Here is a 21,224-nt window from a genome sequence, read left to right as displayed (position 1 = left end):
AGCAATGGTGGTGTGGCTATGACACAGTAAGCACATGTCTCAGCTGAGAGACAAAGAGGAACTAAGGGCATGTTGAGCTGAAAAATGAATGTGTCAAACATCCCTGCTGCTAGAAAAAAAAAACTATAAGAGAAGTTGACTACATACAATCCTTTAGCCACATTTGAACAGGGAAAAATTGATGAATCTTTTTTGCGTAAACACACGTATGAATAAACTGTCTGGTACAAGAAGTCAATATATTGTTAACAAGCCTCCCCTTCGCTGAGGACCCCTTCCTGCCTTTCAGTTCACAGGCTCCCCTTAGAGACCAGTGATTAAGTACCCTGGATCTCCATTACACATTACTTATTTATTAGGACGCATCACAGTCAGGATGGGCAGCACTTAGGGCGCCCATTAACCCATCAGCTATTGTAGCTTGAGTGATCTCAACTCCTCAGAATAAAACTCAAATCAGCTTTTCGCCATCTGTCAATAATGGCTCCCACTTCTGGACCACTAAGCAATCTGGCGCCAAACATTTCAGTTACCCCCATTTTTGTTTCAACTCTAACCTCATCTTTTGTGTAGTTCTGGATTTCACACCACAGTTAGCATCCCACTGCCATTCCACTTTTTGGGGACTAAATTGGATTCCCAGATCTGTGAGATTTTGGCCCTCTTAATAAGCAAGACTGCTCCCAAAATTGAAAGATGGCCAAACACACAAATACATGAGGAGTGATCAGTAAACTGTTCATTATCCGACTGAAAGTGTAACCGTTTCTAAGATGCTTAGTGGTAATTCTGGAGTTTGTTTTAAACATGTTCCCCTGTTAAAACTGTATGAGGAGAAAACCATTACACTTATAACATTTAACACATAAACCTTTTTGAATTATAACTATAGGAGTGGGTCTTTATCTCACCCCCACACAGATTGCAGGGGATGAAGCTGCTACAAGATAAAAATTGACATTTACTCTGCGATTCCCTTTGGCAGAATTGCATCACCTTTCTAGTTGGAGAGCACAATGTTCTCTCACTTGTCTTCCAGGTGATTTTTTAAAAGCACTATGGCAGCATTAAGAAAGACATTTTTGTAGAAGGACACACCCTTACCATAAGTAAAAATATCTTCAGTGGAACTACTGGATTATGCAGCCTTGATAATAATGGCATATCACCAAATTTAAAATCCTTTTTAATGTGTTTTTAATAGCCTAAATGTAACAGAGTCTTCTGCTTCATGACTTGACAAAAATATGCATTATGTTGTGTCATTACAGCTTTACACTATTTTGATAGTTGAGAGTAAAACTGTTAGGCTTGTCATTGTTTTTAAATTTCCTCAGATTTTGTCTGCTACAATCACACCAGTTTACAGTGGGGTAATTCCTTTGAACTTGTACAGTTTTGAATATATGTGAACAGTAAATACCGTATATTTGCAGAAACCTTTTAGCACCACAGAGAAAAAAAAACATTTGCATTTAAACTAGTTACTATAATACTGAGTTTAAGGGAGAGAGATTTTGCATTTAAAAGAGATTTTAAAAAAAATCTTGTTTTAACTATTTAATTCTTTAGATAAGTAGGATTCTTTATTCTTTAGAGAAACTCTGTGATATGTTAAATTCACCTGGCTGTAAGCATTGATACATGGAAAGTAAAGATTTTAAGCAGTAAATAAAAGTAAAAGGAATACAGCAGTACTACTACACAACCAACTAATGTATATGTGAGGTTTATCACAACAGGAAAAGCACAAGCCTATTTTACTGAACAACACCATCTCCTTTCCCCAAGACAGAAGTAAAACAAAAAACCTTAAATCCCATTACAATTGCTGCTTCCGCAACTTTATTTGCAATATAAAGGGCATCACTTTTCCATTTACAAGAAAATATCCCAAGTGGCCTGAATGAAATGCACATCAATAGGGGACTAAGCAAATGGAAAAAAAAACCAACATGACTGCAAGCTATTCAACAACAATTAGATAAATCAACAAGATTTAAAGATAAGTGGTTATTAAAGAACAGGTATACAGTACCACTTGACCATGTTGAGCAGAACATATAGCATTTGCATCCAGCCATTCCTGAGTTTCAGCTCAGTCAAGCTTTTTGGAAATATATTGCCTTCATTTTTTAAGTTATGATTCCATATGAATCATAAACTTAATGGCTTTGATCTGTAGTTCATGGACATGTGTGCCTCACACAATTTTGACAAGCTGTAAAAATCAATGCACTGTTGCTACAAAAATACAGCTTTCAAAATAAACCAAATCAGAGTGTGACTTTCATCTGTACAGTATCAGCATAATTTTTAAAGTGCAACCAAGGGCTGAGGCTCTGAATTGGAATTAATATCAGGAGAAACACAGAAAAAGACTCAGAATCCAGTGGTGAAATATAGCTGCATTACAAATAGATTCATGATGAAGGAGATATTCTCAACCCACCTGGATATTGTAATGGAATGTCAATCTTTGGCCCAATAACGTAATGGCCTTCTTCCAAGCTGTGCGCAGTCACTGTGGTCCATTGTCTGCAGGAGTGAATCAGTATCACATCCTGCTCTGTCAAGCCCTCCACATGATCACCTGAAAAAAAAAAACAGAAGTCAATGAATTGCAAAATTCAGGGAGAGTATAAACATGTTAAACTTGGCCGGCCTTAATATAAATTTGACCCTGTGCGGCGTAGATGGAGAACTACTGTTGGAAGATGAGAGATTTCTTCAGGCGAAAACAATCCGATCCGTGAGACTGAAGCCGTGGTCTAAGGACAAGGTTGGGTTCAAAGCCGCGGTTTCCGTTCAGAAAAGTTTTAGCGAAGGCGAGGTATAAACTCCAGAGAGAAAGACCAATACCAGGCACAGTGTGATGTGAAGTGAGGGTTCAAATGGAAATAAGCTGATGGTAGAAAGTGGGGGATAATTAGTTACCTCGTGCAGCAGAGCTTAGTGTTGATTAGATGCTTGCGGCAAATAGCGGCCATAAAAAATGCCTCTGTGTCCGACTTTTCACAGAGGAATGTATTACAAAATAAAATAAAGGTTACTATACAATGTGTGGTCTGCAGATGCCATTGGGCACTACTGATAAATAAGTTGATGCTCGTCAAGTTTTGTTTTTTTTCCTGTAAAACAATCCATTGTTATGCTATAGTTTTGTTAACAGCATGACTATTTCAGGTATTGCAGTCCCACTTGATCCATTCTGCTGGGTGTTATTTCTGCTGTTCAATGTATTAAATTGTTCTGTTGAATTCAAACGGCTCATCAAGTAAAAGTACTTGTCTAGAGGACTGCATTTGATCTAAGAGAGTTTACTTACAGTACTGCTCATGGTGGCGTACCCAGGTCTGAATTAATGTTAGCAAACTGGACATGTGCCTAGTGTCCATACATTAAGAAGGACAGTTGCCAGATGGGTTAATTGTTTTTAATTTTCTAGTTTTTTAGATTTAACTGAACATGTTTTCATGCATCTTATATAAAACCAAATAATATTTTTAGAACCATGCCATAATTTATTGACATATACAGTGCAGTACATGCACACTTCCACTATGACCTGCCTACTGCTGGTGAAGGATGCAAAGACTGTTAAATGAGTTCTGGTTCATTAGGTGTTGCTGCTAGCTACATAGAAAAACGCGCTGTGTATTGGCTAAATTTGCTCATGCTGGGCTACCACAAAGCAATGTGTCTTTTGAGAGCAGTGAAGCACAAAGAAAAATAAATATGCCATTGTAACTTACTTAATTAATTCAGAAACACATCCGAAAAGCATTATGCCATATATGACTGTCTAGACTGCAATGAAGACTGTGAAGAAAAAGAGTAAAAATGGATTTTGTACACAAATTCTTTCAATATTTTCAAGGTTTGTACAACAGCATAATGTTTAAAAAAGCACATGGATGTTCTGAAATGCAGAGACATCAGTAATGACCATGTGGAAACTGGGCCTGAAGAACACATGTGGAGACACTTGCCTTTGAATGGACACAAAACCTCCAGCTACATCACTCTCTAGCTGCTCTGAGACCTATCATTTTCGTTGTTGAAATAATTAAAGAACTGCCCCTGATAAACGGCAAAGGATGGAAAACTAAAAATGCTGCTATAATTGGTGATTGAAACCAAACCTCGGAGTTGAAGAAAGTTATTAAAGAGTTTGCCAGGAGAAAAGAAAGAAAAGCGCTTAAATTCAGCACAAATAATGTTTCTAATTCAACACTTTCGCAGCTGTTGTGTAATTTTAATATATGTATCAGATTTATGTCCTCATTAACCACTGCAAATTCAGTTTTTCCAACAGTAAAATAAGACTACTCATGGCTGAGCCATGGCATGGTTTCTTCATTTAAACTGTGTGTGTTAAACCTGTTACAAAATGGTGCTACATTAATATTCCATCAGTAGTATATAATAACTTATTAGTGTATAATGACTTAAAACTGAGAATTAATCCATCTGTAAATGTGGTGTAAATACCTGTTCGCACCTTGGTGGAGATGTGAAGATGGAGAGTCTTGTCTGAACCACATTTCCCATAATACCCTGGGGAATGAGATGCTGCTGTCAATCACCTGACCATATCTGATGAGATGACCGGTTGGGGGATAATCTAAAAGCCAGGAAGCTGAGGCTTCTGCGGTCAGTCTTATCTGCTGTCTGGGGGCAGTTTTGGGAAGACATTTCAGTGAGAAACTTGAGAAAGGTTTTGTTTGGATTTTTTTAGGAGAAGCTTTGGGAGAGTCTCAAAGCGTGCACTTGCTGTGAAAGATGGCAGGCAGTTTAGCTGTCCAGCTACAAATAGTGAGGGACTGTGAAGAGTCATTCATAAACTCAAATAAGATCTCAAGTTTTCGTTTATGATTGGTTGGGGATGTTTTGACTTTCCTGTTACTTCTCAGTTACTCTTCCTGTACTGTTAATAAATTTGCTGGCTTCATACTTTAGGGTGCCTTTCTGTCTCTTTCCTGGGACACCTATGTAAAAGATTGCAACTATAGCTATGATGCCCCAACCCTTACATTTCAATAGAGCCATCAGAGTTAATCTGGACCTGAGTCAGTAAAGTCATCATTGGTTTGCTGCACAAGTGGCCTTTCCTACTTGTACAGGGGTTGTAGCAGTGGGTCAAGTGGAACCCAATCAGGAGGATCAAAAATACCTGTACCTGGGAACATAGACAGGGTGGAGTGGTTCAACACTTATGTTTGGAGATTTCTTTGTAACCTTGTCAAGGGATTTTAGATGTCACTTTTTCGGCCAACTCTTAAAACACAGAAGATTGATACAGAAAGAGTAAGTGAGTCTGAAATGTAATAGCTTACAACATTACAACACCTAATTGATCCAAAGATCACATCAGAGCCCTTTCTTGAAAGAATACAGGTTATCAGCTTCAACAACATAGCTGGTTAGAGAGAAGGTGTATTGTGTGTTTTTGCATTTTTGTGCCTTTCAAAGATCATCTCAAATTGATATTCATGCTCCCACAAATCAGAAAGGAAATGAATTATAACGAAGAACTGTTTCACTTTTCAGCTTGCCTCATGCATATTTAAAAGACAATTTTTATCTTTTAGGATCGACTGCTTCAGAATGAAACCAATGTGTCCTTAGTTAATATTAAATGTTCACATTAAGGTCGTGTTCCTTTCCCATTACATATTTTCTTACCATGTGAATTAATTAATACACGTTTACATATTTGTTAATTAATTTAATTTTTATATCTCCAAAACAGATCATGTTACATTATGAAAATGTATATTTCAGAACACATTTTGAGAAATAACAAAATATCAATGGAATGATCTTTAAATCTGCAACAATAGTTCACAAAACATCAGAACATTGGTTACAGATATGAATTCACATGTTGGTGGAATATTCTGCCATGTTTCTAAGTACTTTTTCATTATCACAATTATGGGCATTTAGAAGAGCTGTAAAACCTTATTGCAATGTTCTATGGGCTTATTGTGCTGGAAAATTCCAGTAAAGCATAAGAATTTCAAAATGAAAGAAACACCTTTGACGATTGTGCTGAGTACCATCAGCACAGAGTGCAAAAGTGTGTTTAACTTAAGGGGTGGAGTAGAGCTAGACTAACTGACTAATTCAGTTTTCATGTCTCAAGCATCTCAGGAGTTCAACACTAGGTCATGTCAGTACACCAAGGGAGATCATTATGATAGAGTTTTATTATATAAAATGCAAATTGTTTTATTGATTAATTTGAATCCATCATTTGCCTGCTTTTAAATAAGGCATAGTTTTGTACATTTTACATAATTGTGTATTCTTGTAAGGAAAAAATATCAGTACACTGCACATACAAAATTGGTGCTTTGGTTAATCTCCACTCTGTAGATTGAAAATATAGAAATGTGAGACTGATTAATTACTTTAATAGCTCTTCATAAGATGTAAAAGACTTTATTAGTTTGTTATAGATGTACTGTAGTTTGCATGTTATGATGCTGAAACACAACACTGTTAGAACAAAAGAGAACATAAAAAATAAACCATGTCACACAGACTTAGTTGTAAAATAATGTTCCATACCTACAGTATGACATGAAGGTGTCCTTAAATGCACTTCAAAACAATGCACAACTGAGTCTGTTCCTTCCCTGGGTATGGATTTGAAATTATTTGATATGAAGGTTCCCAAAATCCCAAGATAATTTATCTGTTGATCTCAAAGATTTGTTAAGATCGTAAGTAAAAAAAATACTTGTGGCCTCAATATGCTGCTGTATTTTAATCTGCGTAACCACTGTACTTAATCAATGTCGGAAGTCCACCAAACATGAAAGGTTAGTAAATGAGAGGAATTAATTTGGCCTATATAGCTACTTTTACTTTTTAGTAGCTAATTGATACAAAAGTCTCATTCAGCTGTTTCTTAAATGAGAAGAAATTAAAATTTTGGTATCAGCTTCAACAACATGGCTCGGTGACCTATTCCAGACTCTCTTAACCCTTTGTTAATCACCCTTAGAACTGTAAGTATAAAGTGCAGGTCTTCTCACAGTCACAGCTCACATTCTCCTTTACATATTTTCCAGAGCTCCTCAATTACCACCACCAAAAAAAATGAAAGGCAAATCAAAAAAACTTTACTTAATTGCAAATGATGCAATGCAAATGTTCTGACTAACTGTTAGAATCTGTCTTGTCCATTTTAAAGATCCTGAATAAACTATATTTAAAAAAAAACAAAAACCTTTCTTGACTGGTTTACAGAACTCTTCATCTGAACTTGTGGGCTAACTATAAAAAAATAATGTTACAAATTTATTCGAGCCACTTCCCAAGTAGTGTATCCAAAATGAGAACTTTCTGTTGTCTTATAATGTGTCTATCATGATTTATCCAGCTTCATCTGCTGTATCTAGAACAGTAATGCTTTTTGCTCACTATTACTGTACCCTATTGATCACATTCAACACTCAATACAGCACAACTACCCAGCAGTATAGTAGGAAACAACAATATAAAGTGTTTTCGAAATTCACACATTCTAGAACTGCATTAAACCAATATGCTATTTTCAGTGTGCCATATGCAATATACACATAAAAAGAAAAAATAAAAGCATAAAAAACAAATGCAACATAATGCATGCCCCCAAGTCATGAAAATCAATGCTGAGTTACCTAAAATAAAAATCTATTGATTTTCCCAGCAGCATTATCTACTTAGAAAGCAGAAGAGTCATGAAATAGGGTTTTCTTTGTCATAGGATTACTTTACAAAAAGAAAATTGATACTTGTGTTTATATGGTCAGCATTTGAGGGGAAACAGTAGAAATTGTAAGTGAAAAATTTAGTTTAACGTGTAATCTTCCTGAAACTGCAAATGTGTGGGAATGGTTACAGATATAACCTGAAAGGGCTGGCTTTTAGGATAATATATTTTACTTCAGCAATATAACAGCCTTCTAAAGGAGATTTACAAATGAGTGTAAATTGTGTCCTTCAGTTTCCACTCCTGGTTAGCAGATGTGCAATCTGACATTAAACATTTGACCAAAGAAATAATCTTACTCTCTTCTAAAGAAGTCTGTTGAATTCACTCATAATAGTAGGCCTATTACATTTAGTCACCTTAATGGGTACATAGCTCTTATTTTTAGTCTTAAAGACTACCGCTTGGTTGAGGACAGATAGAAATGCTATTTTCGTTTACGAAAAGTGACACACATGTTCCAAAGCACAATTTAAAACAACTGAGCCATTTAATGAGCCATTCGCAGTTTCACTGTACCAGCCGTGTGTACTTAGACATGCATGGCTTAATCTTTGAGACAAGCATATGATACTGCCAGGATTAACCAGGTATCGGACCCCCTTCTCTGGGCCTAATTTTGGCAAGTTTCAAACAAGGAAAAGGTAAATTCAAACATCGGATTATAAAGTGCTCTGAGAATCGTGCTTCCAATGTAGGCATTTCTACCAATACATCAATATTAATACTGTACATTTTTACCACTTTTAAATTATATTAAACAATTATCTTCTTCCTGGTTAACTTAGCCTGTCTTAAATTACAAAATTGCAGAACATTGCAATTCAATATCAGTGAATGAAAGTACATCTTAATTTAATCTTAAGTGCATTAAGGATAATAACTTAAAGGTTAAGAGGGCCGTTCAAAGACTTATGAGTATGTATGACTGGATTACACTATTTTAGTCCATAAATGCATGCAGGCATGTAAGTTTCAAAAGTCACGTTGTTGCTGATTTGCACTTTGCCTGTAGACAGGAATGGATGTAGAAAATGAGGATAGTGTGTTGCCACTTGATTTTTGATACTAGAGATCAACTAAAAAAAAGAAGAAATTCTGAACATGCACTGTGGTGAATGCTGGCCCCTGGGCCACTACAATTATCCCAGAGACTCCACCAGTTTAGGAGTGCACAGTTCAATGCTCTGTCACTGCTATTGGCTTTCAGGACCCCTCTGGGCTCCTGTGATGTACTGTACAGGTGGTCTCCATGGGCCTGCTCAGACCCAAAACCAGTCTCTTCCCCAGAGGTACATTTGCACAGTCATTCCAGTTCCTCTTCCTCTCCTATTGAACAAATCCCTTAAATGTCCAAAAAAGGAAAAGGTAGCATTATCCTGCCCTGGAACACTCTGGTGCTTATAAGCTGGCTCGGCCCTTTACGGTCAGTCTTCCCTTCTCTGCAAGATTCATGGCCCATTTTTCCTCGGAGTCCTTCTGCTGAGCATTACCTGGCTTAGCCCCTTTCATGCCTAGATTCCCCACAACATTACCCTAATCAACTTGCTCAGAAGCTTCAAAACAAATTTTAGAAACCTACTATTATCAAATCAGTTATACTCTCCTTTGAATCCTTCAATCACTGATAAAACTAATCCAAAAAAAATCATTGCCATCTTTTCAGTGCTGTAAGCCATCATTAACACTGGAACTGCTGGCTGGTCTACTAATGGAACAGCACAGGAATCATAGCTGCAGTTCTACTACTACACACACACCCTGAACTACAATAGCCTAGACACAGACTCCCTGCGTCAGCACACCTGCCTACTAATATATGCTGTGAGTCAAGCCTGTGGAATGTAGAATCACCAACTTGACCAATCAAATCAGTTCTTTTTCTTCCAGTGATATTCCAGTCACACACGATACTAAAGAGGCAATGAAAGGGAAACTGCAGTCCCAATTTCTCAGAAAGGTTATTAAACATCAGTTACAAAATAAATTAACAAATTCCGAATTAAACACAAAATCAAGAACCGTATGGTTGTCATGTTGTTGTAAACCTCTGGTCTTGCCACAGGTGAGAGCGAGAGTTCATGAGAATTGGCACTTAAAACCAGCCCTTCCTGGTCACAAGTCACTGCAATGACTAATGTAAAGCAGAGTTAACAAGTAAGCAGCATTTGTCAGCAAAATTGTCTCGAAGTCGAGAGCAATATTTCTGCTGGATTAAAAGAGACGTATTCACAAGTCTGCTTGTTTACAATGTAGTAAGGCCGTAACACATCACAGGAAGTTTTGTTGCCTTGTTCTAAATCTCAGACAATGACGGCAATACGGAGCTGAGCATACCTGGACATTTCATACAGTATATTTTGTGATGTAAATTGGAGGTTTTACAAGTTACTGTGTATATTTTACTTTTATTGTGGTTTGAAATCCACTCATCAATGCTGATTCTTTCTAAGCTTGAAATATAGAAATAGTGTTGCAGTTTTCTTTTAAGCCAAATGTGTCCAGTTTTCACTCCCAGAGGAGAACCTGGCCAAAGCCTTGACTTGCACTGTCACACACACAAAATTCACTCAGAACTTTAAATTGACATAGTTTGACATAGTGAGTTAACATGTTAATTGTACATGATTTCAATCAAACGGAATAAAAAATCATTCAGATTCAAAATAATTTGGGAAGGATGGTGGCACAATGGTTAGCAGTACTGCCTTACAGACCTGGGGTGCATATGTTCTCCCTGAGTTTGTGTGGGTTTGCAACCCACAGTCCAAAGACATACTGATAGGTTAATTGGCTTTTGAGATACTGGTCCTGTTGTGAGTCTGTGTGTGCCCTGTGAGGGACTAGTGTCCTGTCCAGGTTGTATCCTGCACACATCAAACATCTGCTGAGTCAGTTTGTCTAATGAAACAAACAAAAAAAGGACAATTACATACAGACACTATGCTTCTCCATCAAGGACATGCACCAATTTGATAGTTTTAATGAAAACAATACATTCAACTACTCTAACATTTTATTGAATGGGCCTATCAACAACTCAAACAGTTAAATGTACTGAACAAATCTTAAAAAGACTGGAACTGTCTTTTACATAAAAAAGGTAAATTGCACATTCCTCACTTGCTTGCTCCATCACTTTTGTTGTTTAACGCTACGACATTGACCTCTGTACTCTCTCCAAAAACAGAAATTACAGCAGGCATTATAAATCCCACAAGCCAGGGATACTGTATAGTATTTGGCAAATACTAGCAGTACATCCAGTCGTCTGTTTTCATTAAGCTTTTGATAATTACAGGTTTATGGCGAGCCAGAGCCTCTCTTGGACTTATACCAGCAGGATGGGACGTCAGTTCATTGCAGGGCACACATCATACACATATAGCATGTCTTTACAGTATACTATGGGAGGAAATTGGGGAACTTCGATGTAATCCATACAATGGGAATATACAGTCTCCACACTGAAAAAGCCAAATGCAAATCCATGTAGCTATGAAGTGACTGTGCTACTCACTTTACCAATGTGCCATTCAGAAATGTGCCAGTTCAGAAACTGCTGCCTTTAGGGAGTTGTTTTAGAATACCTATGGCCAAGAAATTGTATACAAAATAAATATTGTTCCCTTCGCAATTAGTATATTAAACACAACTAAGTAAGTACTTCTGGTTAAATCTATCAGATTAATGTAATGATTGTGTAATATGAGTATTGTGTGATGAGTGTATATGTATTGTTGCATGGCTAGGACTATTGTTTGTTTTTAATGTGTGTTTATTTTATGTTGAAAGGTTGTTCTTTATGGTGATGCCAAAAACAAATTTAAACCTTTTTGGATAGCCAAGAAAGTTGTATAAAAATAAAGAATAAATATTTTCAACACAGTATTGTAAAAAGACATAATGTATGTTGATACATGAATAAGAAAGCTTTAGAATAATTGGGATAGAGCATGTATAAAGACAGCAAATCTTTGTACAGTCTTTGTACACCATCTTTGTTCAGACTGAATGTGCTGTACGTGCAATTAAGTACTCTTCAATTAACTGAAATTGCTAAAAATATCTAGAGACAGGAACATTACCCCCTTTATACTCTGGTAATGACAGATCTCAGAAGTTTACAAGAAAGGGCTTAATACCTGGATAAGAGACCTCTAGAGAAGATAAAGTTGCTACAATAAGTGGTGTTGGTGAACTAGGACACAATACTGTTCTTTCCAGATCAGATTTTCAAACTTATTCCTCGGATGAGACACCCTGCAGTCAGAGGTACTATTGCTTGAATGAGATGCAAAAAAAACCCAATGTTCTCACTATTTACAAAGGATCCTTGGTCCCATGTCGGATACAGTGGGACTGTTATTCCTGGTGTCCTTATTTACTCCACTGAGGGCTTGCACACTACTCCACCTGATCTGCGATGCAGTGGGCTTGCTGGCACAATATAGTTGCAACAAGTCACCCAAATGGGTGCTGAACTTTTGTGGTGGAAAACAGGAACTGTTGAGATTTTCCAGATCCCTAAAACTGAGAAAGAGTCAATGCTATTATATATTTAATAAAGAGTATAATATAGTAAAAGTAAACTTCTCAGCTGCATACAGTATATAGCAAGATTTTTCATTGTGAGTATAGAGTGTTCACAATTTCAGAAGACACTGTCAAGAAACCTATGATCACCTGTGATATGACATCCACCAAGACCATTTTATCAGAAGGCATCTGAATGCATCTTTGTGATCACTTACAAAGTGCTCAGCTGCCTGGAAAAACTGTTAAGCATCCTGACATTACTGTTCTATGGTGTCTATGCGAAAAGGGAATACAGTACATGTAATACAGTATGTTCACCAACTTCTTGACAATATTCTCCAGTTTTTTAGGACAGGAGTTGTTTGTTTTATTTTCTTGTCTTCTCCTGTTTCAAAAATCCAATAAAGCATGTTTTTTTTTTAAAAAAAACAGCCTCTAGAATTAAATGATGTGAGCTTATGCCAGAAAATGAAAGCCCAGACCTCTGTTTGAGCAGGAGCTCACCAGAACAGGGAAGGCTGCTTGCAGGGTCAGATTTTCACTCTCATTGGGTCAGTGAGCACTAATGCAGCATGGTGGACAAACAGTACCCCACTGATATTGGATACATCAAAAATGTCTAGGCAAGAGGTGCTCAAACAGCAAGGGAGAAATTAAATTTTGAAATGAAATATGAATGAAATTGCTTCTAAACACTTGATTTGTGCCAACATTATAGTATTATGGCGAGTTGCTGACTAATTAAATACCATAATCCATTAAGAATAAATGCACTGTTTGTTCTGCTATAACATATATAATTGTTAATCCATTTTATAACTGCTTCATCCAATTCAGGAGCACAGACAATCCTGGCAAGCAAGAGGCGCAAGGCAGGATACACTCTGCAGGGGACAGAAGTCCATGACAGGGTACACTCGGACACAAACACACACATACTCACACTCACACACGGGCCAATTTTCCCAGAAGCCAGTTAACCTACTGAAACCCACACAAACACAGGGAGAACATGTGGATTCCACAAAGACAGCACACCAGGTCTGGAAATGGACTCAGGGCCCCAGCACTGCAAGGCAAATTTATCTTTGGAAATAATTAGGATTTCTTTTACCCCTTGGATACTTAATATTGTTTTCAGTTTGGGTGTTCAAGCACACGGCTATGGATGTCTGAAAACAACTAAAACAGACAAATAAACAAAACAAATATAGATCAGACCAAACAGACGGACACCCCAAATAACTAATTGTAAGAAATGCTTTGCGACTCTTAAGTAGATTTATTATTTGCTTTGTTTTTCAAACAAGCCCTCAAATTCAGCATGCTGACACAGTTTCAAAACTGTTCATCCCCAAGCTGGGGCACTCATGACCCTATAATTCTAGACTTCTGCTAATCTTTAAATCAAAATTCAAGACATGTTTACTTGGAGTCAGCCAGGATTTAGAAAAAAATATAGTTACTTCCACAATCTAGTAGCTTCTACAATGCGTTCAGGCAAACCTGACAACAGCCTGACAACTCTGTAATCCTATCCCTAAAGTTAGGGATTTAGTTTTTTCATGCTGCCTGAGGCATATAGCAGCCATACTTCCTATTGTGCTCAAAGCTATGGCCCTCTTCATATGACTTGCAAATAACTTCCATCTGCAAACTAATTTGCTTCAGACAATGCGTCCTGTTGAATATTTGTAGAGCATATTCTCCCTGTTGTGTAAATGGGTTTCTTATATTTGCCACTCATATGCAGAGAACAACAAGAGTTCAAAATGCACAGGGGCTAGTATGGTTTGAAGACACTGTTTCAGTCCCCGAGTAGCAAAAACAATTCAATATCCACTGGTTAAATGGAGTGAATTACAATTCCTTGTGGATAGCAGCGACTGTCAAGTGCAGGCCTATTCATACAAAATTATCCTCACACTAAACTGCTGGAGAACAGCCAATTGCAACTGGCCTGAAGTCAGACCAAATGTTGGCAGCTGGACAGCCAGCACATCAGTTTTTAACTCAGATTTGGTAGTTACTTAGAAACCACTGTTTTCTTGTTTAATGTTTTAGACTATTTTTAATTTACCAAGTATTGTATTTATCTGACTGGGAATCAATTCAATCATTTTTTCAATTTCCTTAATAAGCCTTTATTTAATTTCCTGTGTTACTGGAGATACCTGGAATACTATATTACATTATATTTTCTTGCATTTTCTATATTTACTACAACCCACCACCACTGATACTCACTGATAAACTACCCAGCTATGTTGTTGAAACTGATACCTTTGCCTGTTTCAAGAAACATCCGGAGGAGATTCTTGGATCAATTAGCTACTAACTTCCAAAAGGACTAGATGAGCAGAATGGCTTTCTCAACAAGTGGTGTGAGGCCTAACAAACCGAGAACAGTCCCAAAAAACTGACCACACAGTAAAATGTTCAAGGTGTTTACATTTAACAAACAAGAACAAAATCAGAAAAGCTTCAAACAAGAGGTGGCTATTAAGCACATGAGGTTGTTTTCCCAGATTGTCTAGATGATGTAAATGATGTGTCAGCATAAACTCCTAAGAACTTTTCATATGAACTGTAGTTTCTTCAAGCAAGTTTTTTCATCTAAAGTTTTTGCTAACTGAATGTAATACTCTCGTCTTAAACACATGAAATGATGAGTGCCATGTGTCCAGTCTTGACTTCTATCTACATCTGAGTTTCTTTTGCAGCTTCTACAGTGTTTCCTAATTCTCTTATTTTGGTATCATCTGCAAATATGGTTAGTTTTCTAACAATACCAGAGGTTAGAGTATTGATATGAATTAGGTCATTGTATAATTTAAATTAAGATCATTGATATAATGGTTTCCTAAGTGGCTTAACTGGTAAGAGGGCTTGCTTGAAACTGAGCTCTGTGATGCAGGGTGTGAGCCTGGGTCATGCCACTAGCCAGCTGTGACTGGGATATCTCATGGTGCTCAGCTACCTAACCTTGAGTGCAGGGATCTTTGACCTCAGTGATCCCCACAGCCTCCCTGGCACTTGCAGGCATGCAGTACTGTTGGTGGCAGAGCTGAACCTCCAGTCTTGAGGCTAAAAATGCCTGTGATGTGTAATAAGACAAGTGTCTGAAAGCCTCCTGAAATCCTTCCCTGTGTGCGGCTATGGGTTTCAAAGCTACAAGCCAAGATGTGACAAAACACATCACTATTCCAAACTGGGAATAATCATTACAACAAAAAATAGGAAAGCCCAATTAAAAAAAAATTAGCTGTTACAAAACACATCATTGCTATAGGGCATCACAGTGGCACAGTGGTTAGCATTGCTGCGTTGCAGTGCTGGGGCTCTGAATTCAATTCTGGATCTGCGGTGCTATCTGTGTGCAGTTTGTATGTTTTCCCCGTGTTTGCATGGGTTTTCACAAGGTATATGAGTCCAAAGATGTTAGCAGGCTAATTGCCTTCTGTGCAAATTGGCCCCAGTGTGAGTGTGTGTGAGTATGTGTGTGTCCTGCGATGGACTAGCACAAGAGTCCACTGGCAGTACACTGCCCTGTTCAGCATGGCTGCTGCTCAGCCATGCTAAGTCATTGGGTTGCTTAGGGAGCAAGGAAATGAGCCCTGTAGAACAATGATGCAATTACTGTAACTAAACACCCATTTGCATGATTTCTCCTGAATGAAATCCTTTCAGAAGCAGTTTTATCAATGATTAGCCTCTAAACCTTCGATGAAGTAGAAGAAAATAAGGTGAATGTAAAGATGCACACTAAGAAAGAAAATTCACATTTCCACTTTTATTGGCTTTTAAACTATTTAAATTTGATATTTCCATAGATGATTCAAGGTCACCTAAGAGCATGTTATGAAAACACTGCAAAAAAAGTAAACAACAGATTCTTTCCCCAAAAGAATCTGTAAAGCCGGTAAACTGAATTATATTTCAAAACAACAAATGCACCATCTGAATCGTAGTTTGAAACTAAATGACGGCACAACTTCAATGTAATTTCATTTTAATTATAGTCCATCAACTTAGTTTAACACCGACAAAGAACAGCCTATGCAGTGTAATCTTCTAAATGATACAGTTTGAAACAAAATCAAATGCATACTGTACATGTGACATTCAGCCTCAAACAAATTCTTTAGGCAAATCCAGATTTCTCATGACTGTGGCTCGTCGGCTGTCAGCCTTGTAAGAAACACTTAAATTGTCGCTAGAGAGCATTTCTGAAAACCATGTTTTCAACAAGCTGCTGGTCATGTTTACTGTATGTACTGCTTCAGATCAGGGGATTAGATTCCTCTGCTATGTATCCCAGAAAATTTCAGTTTTTCAGCTCATGCCGAGACTTTATGAAATTGAACTTCTGTGGCCAGAAGTTTCTTAAAAATATATATTGATTGTGTTGTTATTTCCGTTTTCTAAAAAGGAAAACACAAAACTAAAACAGAAGAAAAGCTGTTCCTTAAAGGCAGCCGCAACAGTCTTTGTCATTCCACGTCTGAATATTGAGAATATTACTCAGCTTTTGACTGCGGTCCATGCAAAAAGCATTCTTTGCTCAAAGCTCGTCCCTCTGATAAACAAAATGTCACAGCCCCCATCCTCCTTCTGAAACATGACCTGGGGCTCATTATCTTAGTGGTAATTTCTTGGCATTTCTGATTTGGTATCCTTTATCCTACAATGCCTTCTCCTTCTTGCTACATGTCCAGGCTATTGCTGTTTAGTTCTCCTCATTCTTACAATGATGTCACATGCACTTTTGTGCTCTAACCTATTCACTGCTTGTTTTGTTTCTCCTTGTTATTCAGATCATGTATCTTTTCATGGTTCTCGAGGCTGTTTATAGTTTCACTCCAGTTCTGAAATACAGGCAGCAGACTTAGATCAAAAACTTCTCTTTTCAAGAAAAAAGGCAACTTCCCCTTCAGAATTACTCCTAATCTCCCCCAAATCCCCCAGTCTGTTTACATTCATTATTAACTTGGGACTTTTGCTCATCTGTTTATGATCCTTTTTTCACCCTGACAATTAATAATAAATTATATTATCTTCTGGCATGATGGTGTTTACTTAAATGTCCTTGGGAAGTTTGCATCTATTGAATATCTCTTTAGATTTCTGAGACCTTATTTTCATGTAAGTGTTGTAAGTGTAAAAGCCCTTTTGAGATTGGAGATGATTTCATTTTCTTCTTGATCAGGTGAATTGAATATTTCATATTAATTGGAAAGACAGTCCAAGGTACTGGAATAATTTTTGTCCAGACAGAGAACAGTTTTTCTTGCAGTCTGTAAGCAAGCACTTTGGTCTTTGATAAAAAAATATTGTTGATTACAGGAAGTCAGCTAATTAGTCAATAATTCTTATGGCCTTCTTTTTCTCATTGTGCAAAATGTCTCTTTTTTCAATTAAATTAAAGTCAAAATACTTTATTCATTCCCATATTTTCATTAATGCCTTTACCTCTTTTTTCATGACTTTACTATACTGTATTCCCCACTTGATTTCCTGCTTTCCCATTTAACAAGCACTTGATAGTACCATTCACACACATCTTGTCTGATGTGACACTGACAGAATTTTGGGTACTTCACCTATTAGGAGGGAACAAACTAGCATTTCTTTTTTATTGGAAATTGTCACCATTTTTTTATTCTTGATGTAATGCATGAAAATCGAGCTCAAGCAGATCTGTACCAAACAAGTAAGCAATACTGGAAAACACAAGAGCCATAAGAAGTGTCTTTGCACAGCTCATGTTTTATATTCCATTCATATTCCCTTTTTTATTACAAAAGGGACTCTGTTTTTCCCATATTGGAAAATCTGTGACCTGTTTGATTAAATTTAAACAAATTACCATGTCTGCATGTTAGCTCTTTAACAAAGAGACATTTTAGCTGAAAAGATTGCATGATAGATCCAAACAGCAGTGTTTTGCTCATGTGGGAGGACAAATCCCATATACAGGCTTAAATATAATTTTTGAACTATTACGGCTTCATTGCAAAACACCATATAATATTGATGCCTCTACTTCCTACTCAGAAAGACTAAGTAGAACTACATCTGATAGAGCTACATTTATAATGATTTGAGTAAAGTGTAAGTTTGTTTTGTGCCGTATTGTTCAAGTCGGACTAACCTAGAAAAAGTAACAGATTCAGCTTTCTCTTTTTGTACACTGAAGATGAACCCTGTTTTTTTGTTCCTACAAGAATTACCAATTGTAGAAAACTCATCTCACAGACAGAAAAACAGAACTGAAAGGTTAGGTTAAAGATTTTAGGTGAACACGACCCAAGTTATGGACTCAAACAATATCACAAACATATTTCCGGAATTCTATCTGCTTAGACGTTAGATATTGCTCACCACATTGTTTGCTACATCCAGTCAATTTCCACTTATGTCCACTTAGTCCAATACAGGGTTGAAGAGAACAGGACAGACAGACAATGTGCAAAAGGCAGAACAGACCCTGAATGTGATATCAGTTCCTCAAAGGTGGTACATTCTGATGACATTTTTAATGACATTTTTTTTTGGTTAAAGCTGCTTTTGAACATCAGATTAAGGAAATTCCTGTAATAGTAATTCAACAAAATGAACTGACATCCACTGGAGCAAATATGTGTGATTATGACACTATTGCAATACAAGTATGCCAAAGAGAGGTGTAACTCTGCTACAGCAGATCAATTATAATAACTATACTGTTTAATTACAGCTACATTCTCTTGGGTGTGTCAGAGGTCAATTAAAATTACAACTACTGTATGTAATCACATTAGCTATAATTTTTGAAATTACTCAATAAGAATAGTAAATTACCAGTGATCTACCTAGATGGTATGCCAAAATACTTTATGCATTTTATTGTAATATTTTGGTTGCATCACTAACAAAACAACAGATGAGAACACGTCATTCAGCGCTAGAGAGATATAACATCTGTGTACCACCAAGACCATAAGTCAAGACTATAATCAAGCCTTGCTAATGCACATTATCTTACTTCTTTAACATGCTGTATCTGCTCATGTTTATTCGCAAGCTTACATTAATAGCCTGTACCTCAACAAAGCTTATTTCCTGTATACTACACTCTAAGAGAACACAATTCTGTCAAGAATTTGATTTCACATAATGATCACATAAAACATGCCTGTCCTTCATTGAGGAGGATAGAAATGGCTGAAATCCACCTGAGAACAGTAAAATACAGGCAGAGCAAGAGAAACACAGCAGCTGAAAACAATTTGTTGGCAGCAATCGTCTGCTTTATATGTGGTCTAAATACCAGGTCTGCCACTCCTGACTGCCCTCTATAATTATGTCTGCTCACGCTCCCTTCTTTTGCCCAATTAGGCATCACGTACCTGGGAAACACAGACTCGCTCACCTCATCAACAGTTTATCTAATGCTCCTCATGGCAGCCTGCTATACAGATTTCAATACCCTACAATTAGAATTTTGGAAGACACCCCAGCACAGCTCAAGAAGATTCTTAATTGCTACGATGCCTCTGTCAACTGGAAATACATCTGAGGCAAAGATTTTCATTTTGTTTCCCCAACTGAGATGGTAGATGAGGAGTTACATGGTACACAATACATGCCTCTAACAAATAAATTATTCAGCAGGCAATTTTGAGAGTCTAATATAAAGTTAAAATTCTGTTTAAAGACACTTTAAATCCATAAGACTGCAAGACAAATCTAGAACATAGAAACAAAGGTAAAAATATTATCTTGTTTCTCACCCGTGATCATTGCCTACTAAATGGCAGATACCCAAGATTTACTTATTTTATAGAGTGATTGTAAAAAGAAAGGTTTCAAAAACGTTTATATGAGAACATAAATGAAGTCAGTGCTGTAGACAAAATTCTATCTTCTGATTTTTTTTTTCTGAACTGGACTTAATCAGTACACCAAATCTCTGAAACAAAAAGCTGCAGGACACACATCTTAAATCGCACTTCTGGAAACTGGAAAAAAAACTAAAATCAACTGGCAATTACCCACAGTTTGGAAAAATACTCTGCCTTTGATTCAGAGCTAAGGTGTTAAATAATAATGATCGTCTCTGGGGGAAATCCTATTCAAGTCACTGCGTTTTACACCGCACACACATAAAAGGAACAAACCTCCTATTGTCAAAGATCTACAGTATACAACAATTATCCATCACTTGAGATGAAGCAAGAGTTTGAATTCCCTTTATTGCAGTTCTCATAGAACTAGCTTAATGGCTAGTGCAAGATGTATATTTTTACTGTAAAAATAACACTGATTGAAGTGTGGTTGTGCTAACAGATAACAAACCTGCAATGATTTGCAATGTCAAGAACTCACTGTGGATAAAAAAAAAAATCATTTGTACTAACTAGATGGCTGCCAATATAAAGTGGCCAGCCTGCGTAGACCAATTTTAAATGATGAACTGACTTTTAATCATACGCTTGTAAGGTAATGTCTAATATAAAGGGACATTATTTAACAGTAGATTCTCTGATTAATGTACTATGCTCAAGAACTAGTGTTCATTCACTAATATGGAGTACAGCCCCATGAACATTTTGCATTATGTAATCTAACAGTGCTGAATTGCTAAGGAGAATGTTTTCTCTATTGTGTCAAGATTGTAGTCCCTCCTCCTTAAGGGCGCTCCGGCTCTTTCACTTCGGAGCTGATTTTGTGCACCTGCCCCTTGTTCCAGCCTCCTTCCTGTTCCCCTTAAAAGCCAGACACCCACTCAGTTCGGGGCTCTGCATTGATTCCTATATTGTGTGAGCCCGGGATCTGTAATCGCCTGGCTCCGTCATGTTTTTAAGTTTCTGTTCCTGTTTCCGTTCCCCCCGCCGGTTCCGAACCGGTTCCTGTTTTTAACCTGTCTAGTCTC

The 21,224-nt window shown here is 37.2% G+C and overlaps 1 protein-coding gene across 1 annotated transcript in view; it reads right to left on the bottom strand.

Moving 5' to 3' along the window:
• garem2 (GRB2 associated regulator of MAPK1 subtype 2) overlaps positions 1 to 21,224 on the bottom strand; it is a 70,604-nt gene that overhangs the window by 42,584 nt on the left and 6,796 nt on the right. Inside the window, exon 2 of the mRNA XM_088928111.1 lies at positions 2,453 to 2,593. Coding sequence (XP_088784237.1) covers positions 2,453 to 2,593 — 141 coding nt within the window. The remainder of the gene's footprint in view (positions 1 to 2,452; positions 2,594 to 21,224) is intronic.

This window comes from Atractosteus spatula, chromosome 2 (assembly GCF_055471065.1).
Source record: "Atractosteus spatula isolate fAtrSpa1 chromosome 2, fAtrSpa1.hap1, whole genome shotgun sequence".
Taxonomy (NCBI): domain Eukaryota; kingdom Metazoa; phylum Chordata; class Actinopteri; order Semionotiformes; family Lepisosteidae; genus Atractosteus; species Atractosteus spatula.
Note: the sequence above shows the minus strand (reverse complement) of the source record. Positions and strands in the feature narration are given on the sequence as shown.